At 38.6% G+C, this 14,173-nt stretch overlaps 1 protein-coding gene across 6 annotated transcripts in view; it reads left to right on the top strand.

Moving 5' to 3' along the window:
• Positions 1 to 14,173, top strand: part of SLC25A26 (solute carrier family 25 member 26) — a 94,664-nt gene that overhangs the window by 21,617 nt on the left and 58,874 nt on the right. For 2 of the 6 annotated variants that reach the window (XR_012777408.1, XM_075513615.1), the window contains exons 5-6: positions 639 to 686; positions 3,706 to 3,765. The exons of 2 other annotated variants lie outside the window; for them this stretch is intronic. Coding sequence is in view for 3 of the 4 variants with exons in the window: in XM_075513615.1 (XP_075369730.1) it covers positions 639 to 686; positions 3,706 to 3,765 (108 nt within the window). In the remaining variant the exon portion in view is untranslated. The remainder of the gene's footprint in view (positions 1 to 638; positions 687 to 3,705; positions 3,766 to 14,173) is intronic. 2 more of the 6 variants (XM_075513618.1, XM_075513616.1) reach the window with 1 other exon arrangement.

Here is a 14,173-nt window from a genome sequence, read left to right as displayed (position 1 = left end):
CTTTAAAAGCTGGTGCTCTCAAAACCGTATGTTTTTCCCCCTCCCTTATAGCTGGCTGGAGAAACATAAGACTTGCCAAACAATGGAATAAACTGTCCTATAAGATATTAAACATTATTTTATATACACTTGTAAAACTAAATTTTAATTTTTTGAATCTATCAGCTGGGTAAAAATACAAAATATTTGTCTTGATAAAAGCTCCGAATCAAGGCTAAGAAGGTGGACATAGGAAGCTGTCATCCTATGGGTTCATTTTGCATGGGCTATTTAAACAGAAGGGAAGTAGTTTCAAAATATTTATGGGATAGTGGATACTTCTAGACCAAAATATTGGGCAAGTAGAATTTGTAGTAATGTGTTTCTGTATCTTCTTGCTGTTTTAATTTTATCTGTAAGGTATATTTTCTTTTCTATAACTGATTATTCTGAACAGTGGTTAAGTGATCTTTGAAATGAACATAAAATGCTCCGGCATTGTAAATCATGGAATACAGTATATGATGTTATAATCGATATAGTCAATTTGCAAGAAGTTCAGGTCTGAAACTCAGTAAGGCTGTAATGCTTGCCTCATAAATTGTGGTCTTTGGCAAACTAATTCCCTATAGCTGATGCTTTCTTTTGTTGGTTTACAGGGTATTCAAGGACTTTATCGGGGTTATAAAAGCACAGTATTAAGAGAGGTAAAACACTTGTCTTTTTTTTTTTTAAATTGATTCTTTTGCCTCATTTTGTTTTCTAACAAGAGATAGTAGTACAATTGAGATCAATTGCTCTAACCATAAGCTCTAAATCCTAGTGTATTTCATTCTAGATAAGTTACTAGTCTAATTTAAATAGAATACTGGTAATGTGTGCTAAGAAAACCTGTGATGCATGCAGAAAGTCGTCTACCATCCTGTGTCTCAGTTCTGTTGCTGCTAAATCATAAAAGGATGGAAATGTATATGTTAATATGATAAAAACCTTAAAATAAAGTACTGGAAACTTCCTCAAGTCTTGTGATTGCATCATGTGAAGTACCTATGCCAACAATGGTGAACTGGTGGCATCAGGCCAAGTTTGGCACAGACAGATTTAGGCTTTCTTTAAATATATTTGTCAGCAGATGCCAAGAGATTATCTGTCATCTGTATACAGGGAGGATTGTTCATTTTTTTTTTTTTTTTTTTAAAATGTGTGAAAGAAATGCATTTAGTCATCCAGTCTGTAGATTTGATATGGCGTTACTTAACTCTAAATCAGAAGTACTTCACTGTGGAAAAAAAATGGACTTAGAATATTTTGGCCTGTTTGGCAGAAAATAGTTCCTAAACTAAAATCTCTTCATAAACATACTGTGAATTACAGGATTAGTGTCATGGAAGTGTTTGATATGCTGGGTGAACTGAAGGCAAATTATAAAAGAAGTAGAAAAACATACTGATGAACTCCCAGTCTAAAACTGTTTCAGAATCAGATCCCAGGAGGTCATCTTTTGACAAAGCGGAAGTTGCACCATGAGTACCTCAAATAAAGAGACGAGGCTGAATTCCTCTGAAAACATAACAGCTATTGTCCAGAAAGGGTTCTTTACTTACTGTGTTCAGTGTGATATGTGTGGGTTTGTCCTCTCCTTATAGAACTCAACCGAGTAAACTAGGTTTGGATCTTTATTCTTTTGTTTTTTAAACGCAGGATCAGATCTCTTGGCTCTGTTGCCACTGATAATAAAGCCAGTTGCAGAGGCTTTTTAAGCCTTCATTCAATAGCTCTGCTTTTAAAAGCCTTTCTTCATGCTAAGAACTGTTTTTGGGACAGTTATGTTAGCCAGCTCTTGTTACAGTTATGGAATAAAGATGGATATTACCTAAAATAAGAAATACCAACTTTAGTGTTCCTTAAACAAATGATAATGCACTGTGGTCTATTCTAGCAGTTTTGAGTGTTTAAAAAATTAGTTATTTGTGCAGAGATGACACCTGCTTTTCTGACACGTAACCCCCACCATAGCTTCATCCTGTACTTATTTTCTGGCTCACTAAACGCACGTTATTCACTCAGGCAGGCAAAAAAGGCCCACGAATCATTTTGATTTCTCTGAGAGGTTCTGAATAAATGAATAAATTTAGATTCCATTGAATACAGATTTTGCATACTAACAGGTCGATAAAACACATGGTTACTACTGGGTGCTATTCTCTTTAAAATTTGTTTTGACATATGTCAGGGTGGTAATTAATTTGCGGACCATATTCATGGCATAGTGTGTGACTCTGCTGAGATAACTTTGTTTACTCAAAATGGCAGCACTGTTGGAAATTTAATGGGGGTCCTCTTCATTATGTATATTCATAAAAGATCCCTCAGAACTCATTTCAGGTGAAGTATTGCTTTTTGGGAGAATCTGTCCAATAGAATGAGAAATAAATGATTACCAAATGAAATGTGCTTTCTCTTCAAAATGAAACAAATCATAGGTGATGTTTAAAAAAAAAAAAATCTTTGAATTTAACACTGTTAAGACCGTTGCATTTTTCTGACACTAAATATTGTACAGCAATGTCCACTCGAGTGAGAACAGCATATTGAACCTTCAGCTGGAACTGTTGTAAGCCTGGCATGTAATCTCGGTATTTTCCATTCTCTTTAAGTACACGTCTTCCTTTAGGGAAAGTCTTTATTTTCAGATAAAAATCTATATTAATTCATTATTGGACACATCCAGGTAGACACATAGCATATATAGACTGATATTTAATTCCAGCTGACTTTTATATTTATAGAGTTTGTTTACATGCTTTGGTTCTTTACTTACACAAACCCCTTTGTTTAGTTACAGTGGAGTGGGATTTTTGGATAGAGGGGCTTCAGTGCATGGTTTTTCATTTTAAAAAATAACTGGAAGAGGCTGGGAATATTGCTGCTTTTCAGATGATGATATTCTTGCACTGGCAAAATTCCTGAGCCAGAATTTAAGAAAGGTTAATTTTAGTCGTTGCATCAGCAGATTTCAGTGCCTGGACAGAGATCTGCATGCCAATTGCTTGGACTTAAGTGAAAACGAGTCTGATTGCTTATAAAGGGAGTACAATGTTAAAACCTTGTCTTTTTACTATAGCATAGTAGATCTTTTCAAGACAGCCTTATTCCGCTCCATGTAATTTGCGTTAGCTGCTGTGCTGCTTCTGTTCTGGTGCAAGGTAGTTGTTTCATCCTTCATTTTTGATTCTCACTCTTTCACTTATCCCCTTTATCTTCTCATCAGAATACTTTCTGTACAGATGAATATTAGAAGAGAAAGAAGATGGCTAAATATATAATGCTTTTGGAAATAATGTTGTTTGAGTGAACCTCAATGCTTGGAAGTTTTGGCTATGACTCTTTCACCTACCTCCTTTTTGGTGCCTCTTCTCTCACATCTCCATTACATTTTGGTCTTTACATCTTCCTTTGATGTAATTACACTGAACTCATCCTAAAATCGAAAGGGAAGTGAGGTACAGTGCATCATTCTGTTGGCAGTAGTAGCCCAAAAGACACATTCGTGCTCCAGGAGGAAAGCTTTTGTGATAAAGCACGAAGTGGTGTATGGTTATTAGGTTGCTGAATGAGACTTTGAATAAATGGCAGAAATCAGAGGCTGTGAAATGATGTGGAATTTCCCATGATGTCATTTCCAAAGCAAATCCAAGTGAGAATTGTCCTTTCCTATGGTTGTAGTGTACCAGTGTGCATTGGTGTGGAAACTGGATCATGCTACTAGGAACAGTCAATGAACAGGTAAATTTATTCACGTTTTCCACAACAGAGACAAGGTCATTTGTAAAATCTCCAGCCATCTTATAACAAGGCAGGAGCAGACTATAAATCCACTGTAAATCCTCTAGAATTTCTTAATGGGAATGTAGTTCTGCTGCTGAGATCTTATATAAGCAAATGGAGCCAGATTTTTAATTCCTGCATAATTCATTTTATTAACTATGACCAAGTAGAACATCTGTTAAAATTCCATAATGTTCAGTTCATGGGAAAAAGAGAGAAACCCCTGAGTTCCCGTTGGAGCTTTTCCATTTCCATTAATGGTACAGGACTCTAGCAGATGTCTTAAAGGACGTTATTATGAATGAGAGGACAACACAAAAGAAAAGGAAGTGCCTTGCCCAGTTTTCCTTGTGTACAGTGGCTCGCTGTACAGGGAGTTCCTTCACCCTCTGCGTGTCTGTGTGCAGGTTGCAGCTTTGCACAGGCAGTGCCACAGTTAACTGTAGTGTCCCTTCTGTTGTGAGTTACCATAGTTTGGAAGAACTGAGTGAGTCCTGAGTGGGTGTTCTGTGTGTTTTTAATCTAATTTGTCACTTTTAAAAATATTGCAGATGGACTGGGCCCTAGCCCAGAATTAGATTAAAAAGGAGCTAAAATTTTAATATTAAACTCTTCCTTAAAGACGAAGGGGAAGGAAGGAGGACAACTGGCCCTTTATAATTCACAGATGTCTTGAAAGGAGACCAAGAATCGCTTTCAAGTGTCAGTCTTTGCTGTGCAGGTAGCCCTGAGTAAGCTTGTCCTCTGTGTTGCCTCTTAGATTTTTCTGAGACAATTCAGGCTCTCTGCTTGTGATGGCCTCCATTCAGGTAGAGGTGGTAATGATGCCTTACTTGACAATGTTGTTTCAGAACCCATCTCAGAGCTCTGAATTTGAAAGAAAACTACTGATAAATCTGAACCCAGTCTTGTACAGCACGCTATTGATCTTACTTTCAGTGAGATAGCCTAGTCATCGCTTTTGGGAGTCCTAGTTTTTGAAGTTAGTACAGTTGTGGGTTGGTCTGGGGCGGGGGTGTTTGGTTTTTTCCCTGCAGTGTATGCAAGTCGGAGCCCTAAGTGGATAAAGGCAGCTACTGCTGTCTTAGGAGGGAGAGGGCACTCTATGCTGTATTAATTTTGGGAAGGAGAAGGACAGCTAGTTCAAAGTGTGCTGTTGCATTAATGAGTGGCAGCAGTGTGACAAACAGGCAACAAATTCAGGCTCTTCCCAATCTCAGAAAGCCAAGAAGTAATAATGTCTCCTGAGGAGGAGGTACTGTTTGTTGTATGTATGCAGCAGAACTAGTGTCCTGCTGTAATGTGTATGTCAAAAGGGATATGGAGGGTACACAGTGCAGCCTATGCAGGTGAAGAAGGAGCTAGCAGAAAAAAGACCAACAAAACCCCCCCTTCTTAAATGACTTACTACCTGGGAGAGGGGATCTAAAGCAACTAGCAGCAAAATGGGCCTTAAAGGCACACCTGCTGCATTTTCCTACATTTAAAGGGTCAATGAACAAAGGATGCTGAGAAGGGTTTGTATAAAAATGTGAGACCCAGCTGACATATGTTAAAACACTGTTGACCGAGGGAGGGAGTGGATCTCTCAGGGCTGAGCTCGATAGGGAACAGTCTGCAAACAGGGAGCCTAGTTTGTTTATCCACTAGAGGTAGTTTTGCATGCTTTTCTTTTGTTAGGACATCTTTATATAAATATCCTGTTCTCCTAGCTGTTTGAGGTTTTTTTAAGTTTATCTCTGTTGCTGTAGGACAGAAGGAATGTTATTAATACATTCTTTTACTTGTACAATTAAAACTTTGATCTTCTATCATTCTCTGTGTATTACAGAGCAGATGCTGATAGAAATAGGCAAACAGGACACTATCTTAATACAATATTTGGAAAAATAAACATCCTCCATGAAATATGTGCAGTATCTGTCTTTTACCTTCTGGAAAACTGAGCTGGCTTTATTTTATTTTGCGATGCTAGATAGGTTAGGTCTAACCAGGAATTTCCCAAGAAGGATCCATAATGCTGGGGTTTTGACTTTTACTGAGCAACCAGCATTTCTTTGGCTTGGGTGTTTCCGTATAGAACAACAACAGTCTCATGAAAGGGATAGGAACTGTAAAATGGATTAACTAGCTAGTCCCTGCCGTGTGGAAAATTGTGCAGAAGTTGTGACATGATTAATGGGAGGAAAGTTGAAAAATAAGTCCCTGCCCCCCCCCCCCCCCCCCCGCCTTAATATTACTCTGTCTTGGAAAGCCTATGAGTGGAGTTGTATCAGCTCTTGTATCACTTGTACACTTGTATCCTTCTAGATACCTATATTCAAGGGATTTTCATTCTGCAGCGTGTATAAGGGTTAAAGGTAATTGTTGTGGGGTAAGAGCAGGAGACAAGTTTATGCTCTGGGATAAGGGCTCAGGCACATCCTAGCTCGTGACCTGGAACACATAAATGGACAAAAGGAATAACTGTCCTTTGCTGTTGTAGGTTATGCCTATTACCTTCTCCCTGCAAATGCTGGAATAGTACTTGGAAATGAAAATGAAGATCTCAAAAAGCAATGACTTTTACAGGCCACAAAATAACCCTGCTTTTTCTAATTTACCAATTGTGGGAAATAAGTTTTGTGACATGCCTGAATGGCAAATAAACCGGCCAGGGTGGACAGAGACTACAGCAAACTCCTTGTTGAAGTTTGGGAGGTGGTGGTGGTGTCTCCCCGCCCCCCCCCCCCCCCCCCCCCCCGCCCCAGCATGTGCAATGATCTCGAATTTTCTGGTTGAACACTTTCTCTTTCTCAGGCTAGCTGCACTTTCCATATATACTGGTTAGAAGCAGAATGCAGCCATCCTTGCTGCCATCAATTTGCAGTTTTACCAATGGAGCGTACAATTATTGCATCTGTCTGACATCAGTGGGTATCTTCAGATGAAAAGAATTTCATATATGTGGAGTGTTTCTGTATTTTGAAAACTACAGCCTTGCATCTAGGGTCTTTGAACAGAAAAAACACTTTGAAAACTATGTGCACTAAAAACAGCTTATGTGATTTGATAATGCAGATTCTTTCCAAATGAATGTGTATGCAAGCAGAGTCTTGCAGGAAGCGTTTTCTACTGCATGCTTGAAATAGAGATACTATTTCCATACATTCTCTAAGCAGCTTACTAAAGCATTTTTGCAAGTGATGTTTTCTGTAGCATTCATGGTGTAGGAATGTGTTTTGTGGGTCAGTAGCAACACTCTGGGCAAGAACAAGTTGGGAAGAAGAAAATGCCTAGCTTTGTCCTGGTTTTCTTCATGCTGCAATGTATTTTTGTTTCTTTGATGGTTTTTGTTTGTTTTTTTTTAATTTTAAATAACCTAAGAACTATATTCTTTACATTGATTTGCTTTTGATTTTTACATGTTTCACAGTGGTTTGAAGAGCACACTCCACTGCTATCTCCAGTGGAGAACGTGAATTTTCCCACTCTGTTTCCCCACCTAAATAAAATTATCTGTGACAAAGGATCAGGAAGTGATTGCAAATCCCTCATGAAGGAGAACACACAAAAAGCATCCCTTTCCCTGATGAGAAGGTGGGACTGTAACAAGAGGGAGGAGAGGCACCAAGAGATAGAGTCCTCATTTAAAAGGAGGAGAAAAGGCTTAAAATAGTAAAAATACTAAGTATGAAATGAAAGTGATTATAAGGGGTATTTAAAAAAAAAAAAAGGCCATCTGATAGTGTCATTGGATGAGTAATATCTTTAAAGCTTTCCAGGGCAAACTAAGGATATTAGAGTTAATGGAATAACTTTGACATTTCAGTTATTGTAGCCTGATAGCATGACACTGAAGTCAGGGGGAGCCACTACATGTCTAATGGGATTAGACAGTTGTGCCTACTTCTGTAAAATTTGGCTGGCCTTAACACTTGTGACTGTTTAAAAGCAAAAAAGATAGAATCAAACAAAAGTTTGTAGAAGTTTTGGCTGAGTGGTGACTTCTAGTTTTAATTCCACAGCTACATTCCACTATGGGCAAATGTATTTTGTCTGTGTAAATTCTTTCTGTAGTTCTTGGTGGGAGACAAGATTTCCTGTTTCACTAAGTTGTAGAGTAATCCTGCCGATGGCTGAAGGGTTGCTGGGCTGTAGCTGGCAAAGACTGTGTGTTGTTTGTGAGTGAAGCAATTTCTGTATGTCTGTGCTGAAGTGGGTAATTCTCTAACCCTAAAAAGATATGTGCATGTGTTGTATCTGTTTACATAAAGTCTGTACAAAGAGACATATGGATGCATATACATGTAAAATATGGGATTGTTTTTAATAATACCTTGTCAAGGGTTTTGTACTCTCTGAAGCAACTAGTCTTATAAATGTGTGTGATTGGTCTGGAACAACAAGCAATTTAGCAATTTTCTAAAAATACAGGACTGTCTTTCAAGGATGAAATTCTTGCCTGAAGTAGATCAAAACATGATTTTTATAGTGGAAGACTTCCACTGGCAGAATCACACTGCTGTCAGTATTAATAGCAATTATCTGGTTTTCATACTTGGGCTGCTATTACTTAGTTTCTCTACATCTGCTAAAAACTAGAAGCACAGTTAAAAGAATCGGCAATCCAAGACCAGAATTCCTTGTACGATGTTATCTCAGCCAGCAGTCTTGCTTTAACACAAAGACCCGAGTGTCTGCTCTGGTCAAGAGAAGATGGACTTCAGGACCTGAGGGCATAGTGAGAGTTCTGGGGAGCAGGTCTGTCGTGGGACCAGGAGCCCAGGCTCTCTGCTTCCTGCTTGGCCTTGAGCCTGGCAGTGACTGGCAGCCTTTAGCACTTGCGAGTCTCCAGCCACAAATTGAGTTGTGGCTGTCATCTTGCTTTCTCTTTTATCAGAAAGATGATGTTTTGAGAAAGACACTGTTTTTGTATTCTGTAGCTTGTTGAAGAAGTTCAGCAAGAGGGAGGTGTGAGGGCATTGACACATGAGCTCTAGTGATTTGTTTGGGAGAGTCCCCTTCTTTCTGCTGGGAGTTTAGCACCTCTGTAGTTTAAATCAAAGTAGCACAAAGCGGTTGGCTTTGAGCTGGAGTTCAAAGGAGGCCCTGACATACACTAGCTTCTGCTGCTTCTGGTACAGGGTAAGAAAGAGACCTCTGGCAGTGGGGTGAGGCAAGTTGCTGAGGTCTCCTTAAATCATCCCAGCAGTGAGTCTAGGAATCTGTCATCCATATCCTCAATATGAAAATTCAGGTTTGCATGTATCCATAATAATGTGCCTGTCAGTGGTGCTGGTTTTGGTGGGAGCCTTAATGCTTGAACTACCATTTGTGCAGATTTTCAAAGACAGTAGTGATCATGATCTTTCATCTGCAAGTACAACAGCAGATTTGGAGGGATGTAGCTAAAGCATGTAGAAGAGAGGAAACTGATTTTAATCTAGACTGCTGCTGCTGAAACCATGCCTTCATTTGACCATAAATAATTCCACCCAACTGTGGTGTGTCACTAGATTTTTTTATATAGATAGATATATATGCATATAATACTTGCTCTGTTACTTGTTTACATTACATATTATATGTATATATCTGTTCATATACTGAGAAATATGAAACTGAAAAGTTGAATCTGAAACCCAACGGTTATGGTGAAGGTGTGAAAAAGAAACCAGATCTGCGGCAGAGAGCTTATTGATTTATCACAGTTCTAATAATGTTTGGACGCATGGCTAGAAAGGCACTTTGGAGAGTCTGTTACAAGAACAGTTCTTCCAAGCGCTTAATACGGATCATACTTCAATTTTTTTGAAAGAGTAGCTTATTATTATCTTGCAGGAAATAAGAATTGATTCCACTGTTTTGAGTGTAGGAGAAGTGACCTCCAAAATACTGAAAGTCATACCTAGCTTCAGAATACTTTCAGGGCCAGATTTGGCTGGTTTTAACTGATGGAATCGATGAAACAACTTTCCTAGCTTGTTTAAAGGGGAATCTTGGGAGTGCAGTGGCAATCAGTCCTTATAGTAAACGTTTTGGCCGGTTAAGGGAAAAGAAGTTAATTTTGGGCATGGGAACTTGTGCTTCTATTTAAAAAAAAAAAAAAAAAAATCGGAGCACAGTGACCTTTCTTGTGTTTCTTCCTTGCTATGGGCATTTTTACTTCAGTGCCACAAGCTGCCACACACTAGAGGGCACACAATGCTTGCGGTTGCAGCAGTGCCAGCCCAAGTAAACGCCTATCGCAAGGGATCTCATTTTAGGATGACCTGTGGAATCTTGGAATTGACTTTGCTTTAATCTTGCCTCTCAACCCAGTTGCAAAAGAAACATAAAATTTGAAATGTTATTAATTTTATTTGATTTCGGGGACTAGTCCCATTGAATTTCCTCGGACTAACCTGTGAGAGTAAATTGAGTGAGATTTAGTTTGGGAATGATTTCATGGATTCCTATTTTTTAACTTTGATTAGGTTTTCATTTGATATGAATTGATTGAATGAGGTCTGTAGCATTCCCCATGTATTCTTGCGCAGTGGAATAATGCCTATGTGATCATAAAGAAGAGAAAGGAGGTTGTACGATCATGACACATTACAGTGTCCACGCTGAGACTTCATAGGTTATGTAGTAAGCTATTTTAAATTTTATTTTAGCATCAGTTTTTGCCAAGATTCTGCTTTTCTTTAGCTTATCGGTTTTTAAGAAGAATAAAATAAGCTTTATAATCTTTGGCATAATCCCCATGTGGTGTGCACCTTAATTTGAGACTTCCATGTCACTTTGTATGTAGCTGGAAATGCATGCGGGGGATAAAACAGGAGAGATGGGTGGTAATATGATTTTCATTATTTTTATAGAAATGTAGGCAAAGCAGGCCTGGTGTGTATACTGCAGATGGAAATAGTGTTATTAAACCAGGCTCTTATCTCACTTTTATTTTTCTGTTAATTTTATAGACTCCAATAAAGTGTCAGGTCTGCAAATTTTCTTTTTTATGCTGGTTGAATATGTGAAAATTGTGTTCTTGCTTTTCAAAGCCAGCAGGTCTAGCTACAATAAAGTAGAGCTTGGCCTGAATGTTTTGGCATCAAGCTGCAGATACAGCAATGCTCGAATCACTCTGCCAGATCTGGCTACCCCAGGCTTGAATCTTTCCCAGTTAAGGGCTGCTAGTGATGCACAATATGTGACGTGGATGAATTTCTGTCATGAGTAAACTGAGGCCTCTCAACGCTCTTTCAGACAGAACAAACCCCCAAAAAAGAGAGAGAAACGTAAGCCGGGATACTACCCCTGCTTTCCATGGGAGAACAGTTAGTACATTGTATTCTGTGTTTGCATTTGGCATTGTACAGTCTCTTAACTTAAAAAGAGAAGAGCAAATAAAGAAGTATCCATACATATCAGAAGAAGTAATATGCTCATACCTCAGCTTGAGGTTATCTCCTCCATTCTTGCTTTTGTTGATATGAGATTGTGAAGTGCAAGAAAACATTTTAGGAGTCATGAAACATAAGACCATGAGGCACTCTAGCTGACTTTTGTCTTGCTGACTTTAAATGTACTGAATGCCAATTAAAGCAAAATTTGGCCCAGTACAATTTTGCCACTGGCAACATACCTCACAAGTTTGGGGTGGATTTTTATTCCCCTTTTTCTCCAATCCTCCAAGCATTTTGCCTTCTGGCCTGTACAGCTGTGCTGCTAGTATACTTTCTATTTCTGGAAATGACCCATGCGGTTAGGTCAGTTTGTTTTAGCCTTGCTCCTTGTTGCTGAAGTAGAATAGCACATTTCCCCTAACTGCATGAAAGCCAGGGTAGACAATCTTGATAAATATGATTAATGGGCTTCTTTGCTTTGCTCTGCAGCTGAAGGCTTCCTGAGGTTCTGTGTCAGCTGGGCTACAGCTCCCCAAACCAACCTTTACATAGAAAGTATGCCTTAGGTTCAATTACGTTGTTAAATATATTTTTATTCACAGCTTTAGCTATAGGAAAGTCTTTGCAATTGAAATATGGTAATAAGAGTCTGAAGAGGTAGTATTGGCAGGAAAAGCAATTCATAAATATGGGTGAGTTGGGATTTTTTTCCTCTGTCTTGTTACCTAGAAGTTTGTAGGTTACGCTTCCTGTGACTGAAGTTAAGTCTGGGATTAGTGAGGGGTTTAATTCCTTGCCCTGATCAGCAGGATAGTAACTATGATAGGAGATAGTGGCAAGAGATGGTAGCTTTGAGTTGATTATAACTTGTCAGTACATGGAATATATTTGTAGGCTACCGTTACATTTATTTCCAGTAACGCGGCTTAAAGATGGTATTCATAGAACTTGACAGAAAATATCTTTTATGTTGTCACTTTTGTCAGAAGGAAAAACAAATGAAGTATCACGTTATCTTGATGAAAAATGTTATCCAGAGACTCCAGCAGTTATGTGACTGCTCCTTCAGAAATAGAATTAAAGAATATAGGGGGGAAAAAACCCCACATTGAGTGATAATAAAATAAAATGCATGACTGGCATCAAGGAACATTCAGCTTGCACCTCTCTGTTAATGAGCGAACACCCACATTCGTGATGGTATTCTGCGAATTGTCCTTAAAATTCAGAGGCCAGAGTTCTGCCCTGCATGTGGGAATTGCTGGCTGCAGTACAGGCTGAATCCATCTAGCTTTCCTGGTGACTGCTATGCAATTGTAATTGCAGGAGCACATCAGCATTCTCAACAATTGAGTACAAGTCTTAATAGCAAATAATCCTCTTGAAGTTGTTCCCCCCTCTACTGCAATCAAAGGAGAGCTTTGTTAAAGCATTAACTAACAAATTAGCTCCTAAATACTGGTAATAACCTATTTCCCATAGATTGCTTTTTAATTATAGCCTAAGCTGTGTGATTCCTCAAATCGTTTCTTTGGCAAACCAATGTTTGTGGTCATTTCCAACCACTGTAACTAATTGGCAAAAAAGTAATTCTGAAAGTCTTTACCGATATCAGAACACACTTTGCTTATATATTACTGCCTGCAGAAATACTTTCCCAGTGTTTCTTTTAACTGTTTTAACTGTTACTAGTATTTTAATCTAAATGTATTGGACTGTGCTGTGGAATTGTTGTTTTAATTTTACTTCCATGTACAATATATGTCCTCATTAGATTTTTAGATAGCATTGATATTTTCCACTTAACTGTTACAAGAAACTTTTCCTATGGGGGAGGAGGAATTAACCACTTTATTTTTATATGTATTGGTTAATGCAAACTGTTTATTTTGCTAATCTGTGTCTCGGCAACCATTTAGAAAAATAAATTATGTTTGGGTTTTGGAGGGAGAGGGTATTTTTTGTATATTCATTGCTTTTCCTCCCCAGATTTCAATAAAGGCTGCGCGTCTTCCAATATATCATTCTGCTTCCCTTCAAACCTGACTTTTTTATAAGGGAGCACAGCCATCAAAATTGGCAAGCGTTAAGCTTGATAATTAGTTCAATATAGTGACCAATTCTGTGAATTACGAGTTCAAAGCAACATATGGACATGGATGAAATCAGATTTTGGCATTTCTCACTTAGATTGTTTCAGGACACTGCTGGAGCTTCTTTGATCTGTAAATAACAACTGCAGTTCAGTGCCTTACTTAAAATACATCAAACGCATTCATGGCTTTTTTTGCTTTTACATATAGAACTCACTTGTAGTTACAGTTTTGAATCGGATTAATAAAGCCATTCATGTTTTGAGATTTCATAGAGAAAGCTACCAAAGAGAGCTCTCTTCATTCTTCTTTGTGTTTTAAGAGAAGCAGCAAGCATTTCTCTGTCTTAATGTGCACCCCAGACTATATCAGCAGATACTTCATGAAGCCAAAAGCAACCATCTCCTGTATTGCAGATCCTTTACAACCTGATGGCTACGGGTGTCTTCCTTTACTCTTTCAGCAGTGTAAAAGAAGTGAACCAAATTTTTTTGTATTTTCACCGCGCCATGCAGTAACTTACTTCAGTAACTCCTTTCCCTGCTGTAGCTTGCACATAGCAGCCTTTTTCCTAGTTCTGAACCTTGCGGTGGTCTGAACTGTGATGTGCCATCTAGCAGACAGTAGCTGGAGATAACTAGACAGGCTCTATTTGTTACTCCTTAAAGATACACACAGGTGCTGACCTAGCTCAATAAGCAACATTGGCTTTCAATAGTTCGTTAAATGCACTACCTCTGGGCTTATCAGTTAGTTATGAAAGGGCTGTATGATTTCTTGGTAGCAAAGGAATGTGGGGGATTATGGCTTCTCAGCGTTTTACCATCAGCTTTCCAGCTGGGTAACTCCATTGCTCCTAATATAACTCCTAGTGTTTTGCTTAGAACTAAGTTCAGCGTTCAG

The sequence above is a fragment of the Mycteria americana genome, chromosome 11, assembly GCF_035582795.1.
Source record: "Mycteria americana isolate JAX WOST 10 ecotype Jacksonville Zoo and Gardens chromosome 11, USCA_MyAme_1.0, whole genome shotgun sequence".
Lineage (NCBI taxonomy): Eukaryota > Metazoa > Chordata > Aves > Ciconiiformes > Ciconiidae > Mycteria > Mycteria americana.
The sequence above is the reverse complement of the archived record's forward strand: the minus strand, read 5'-3'. Positions and strand labels throughout refer to the sequence as shown.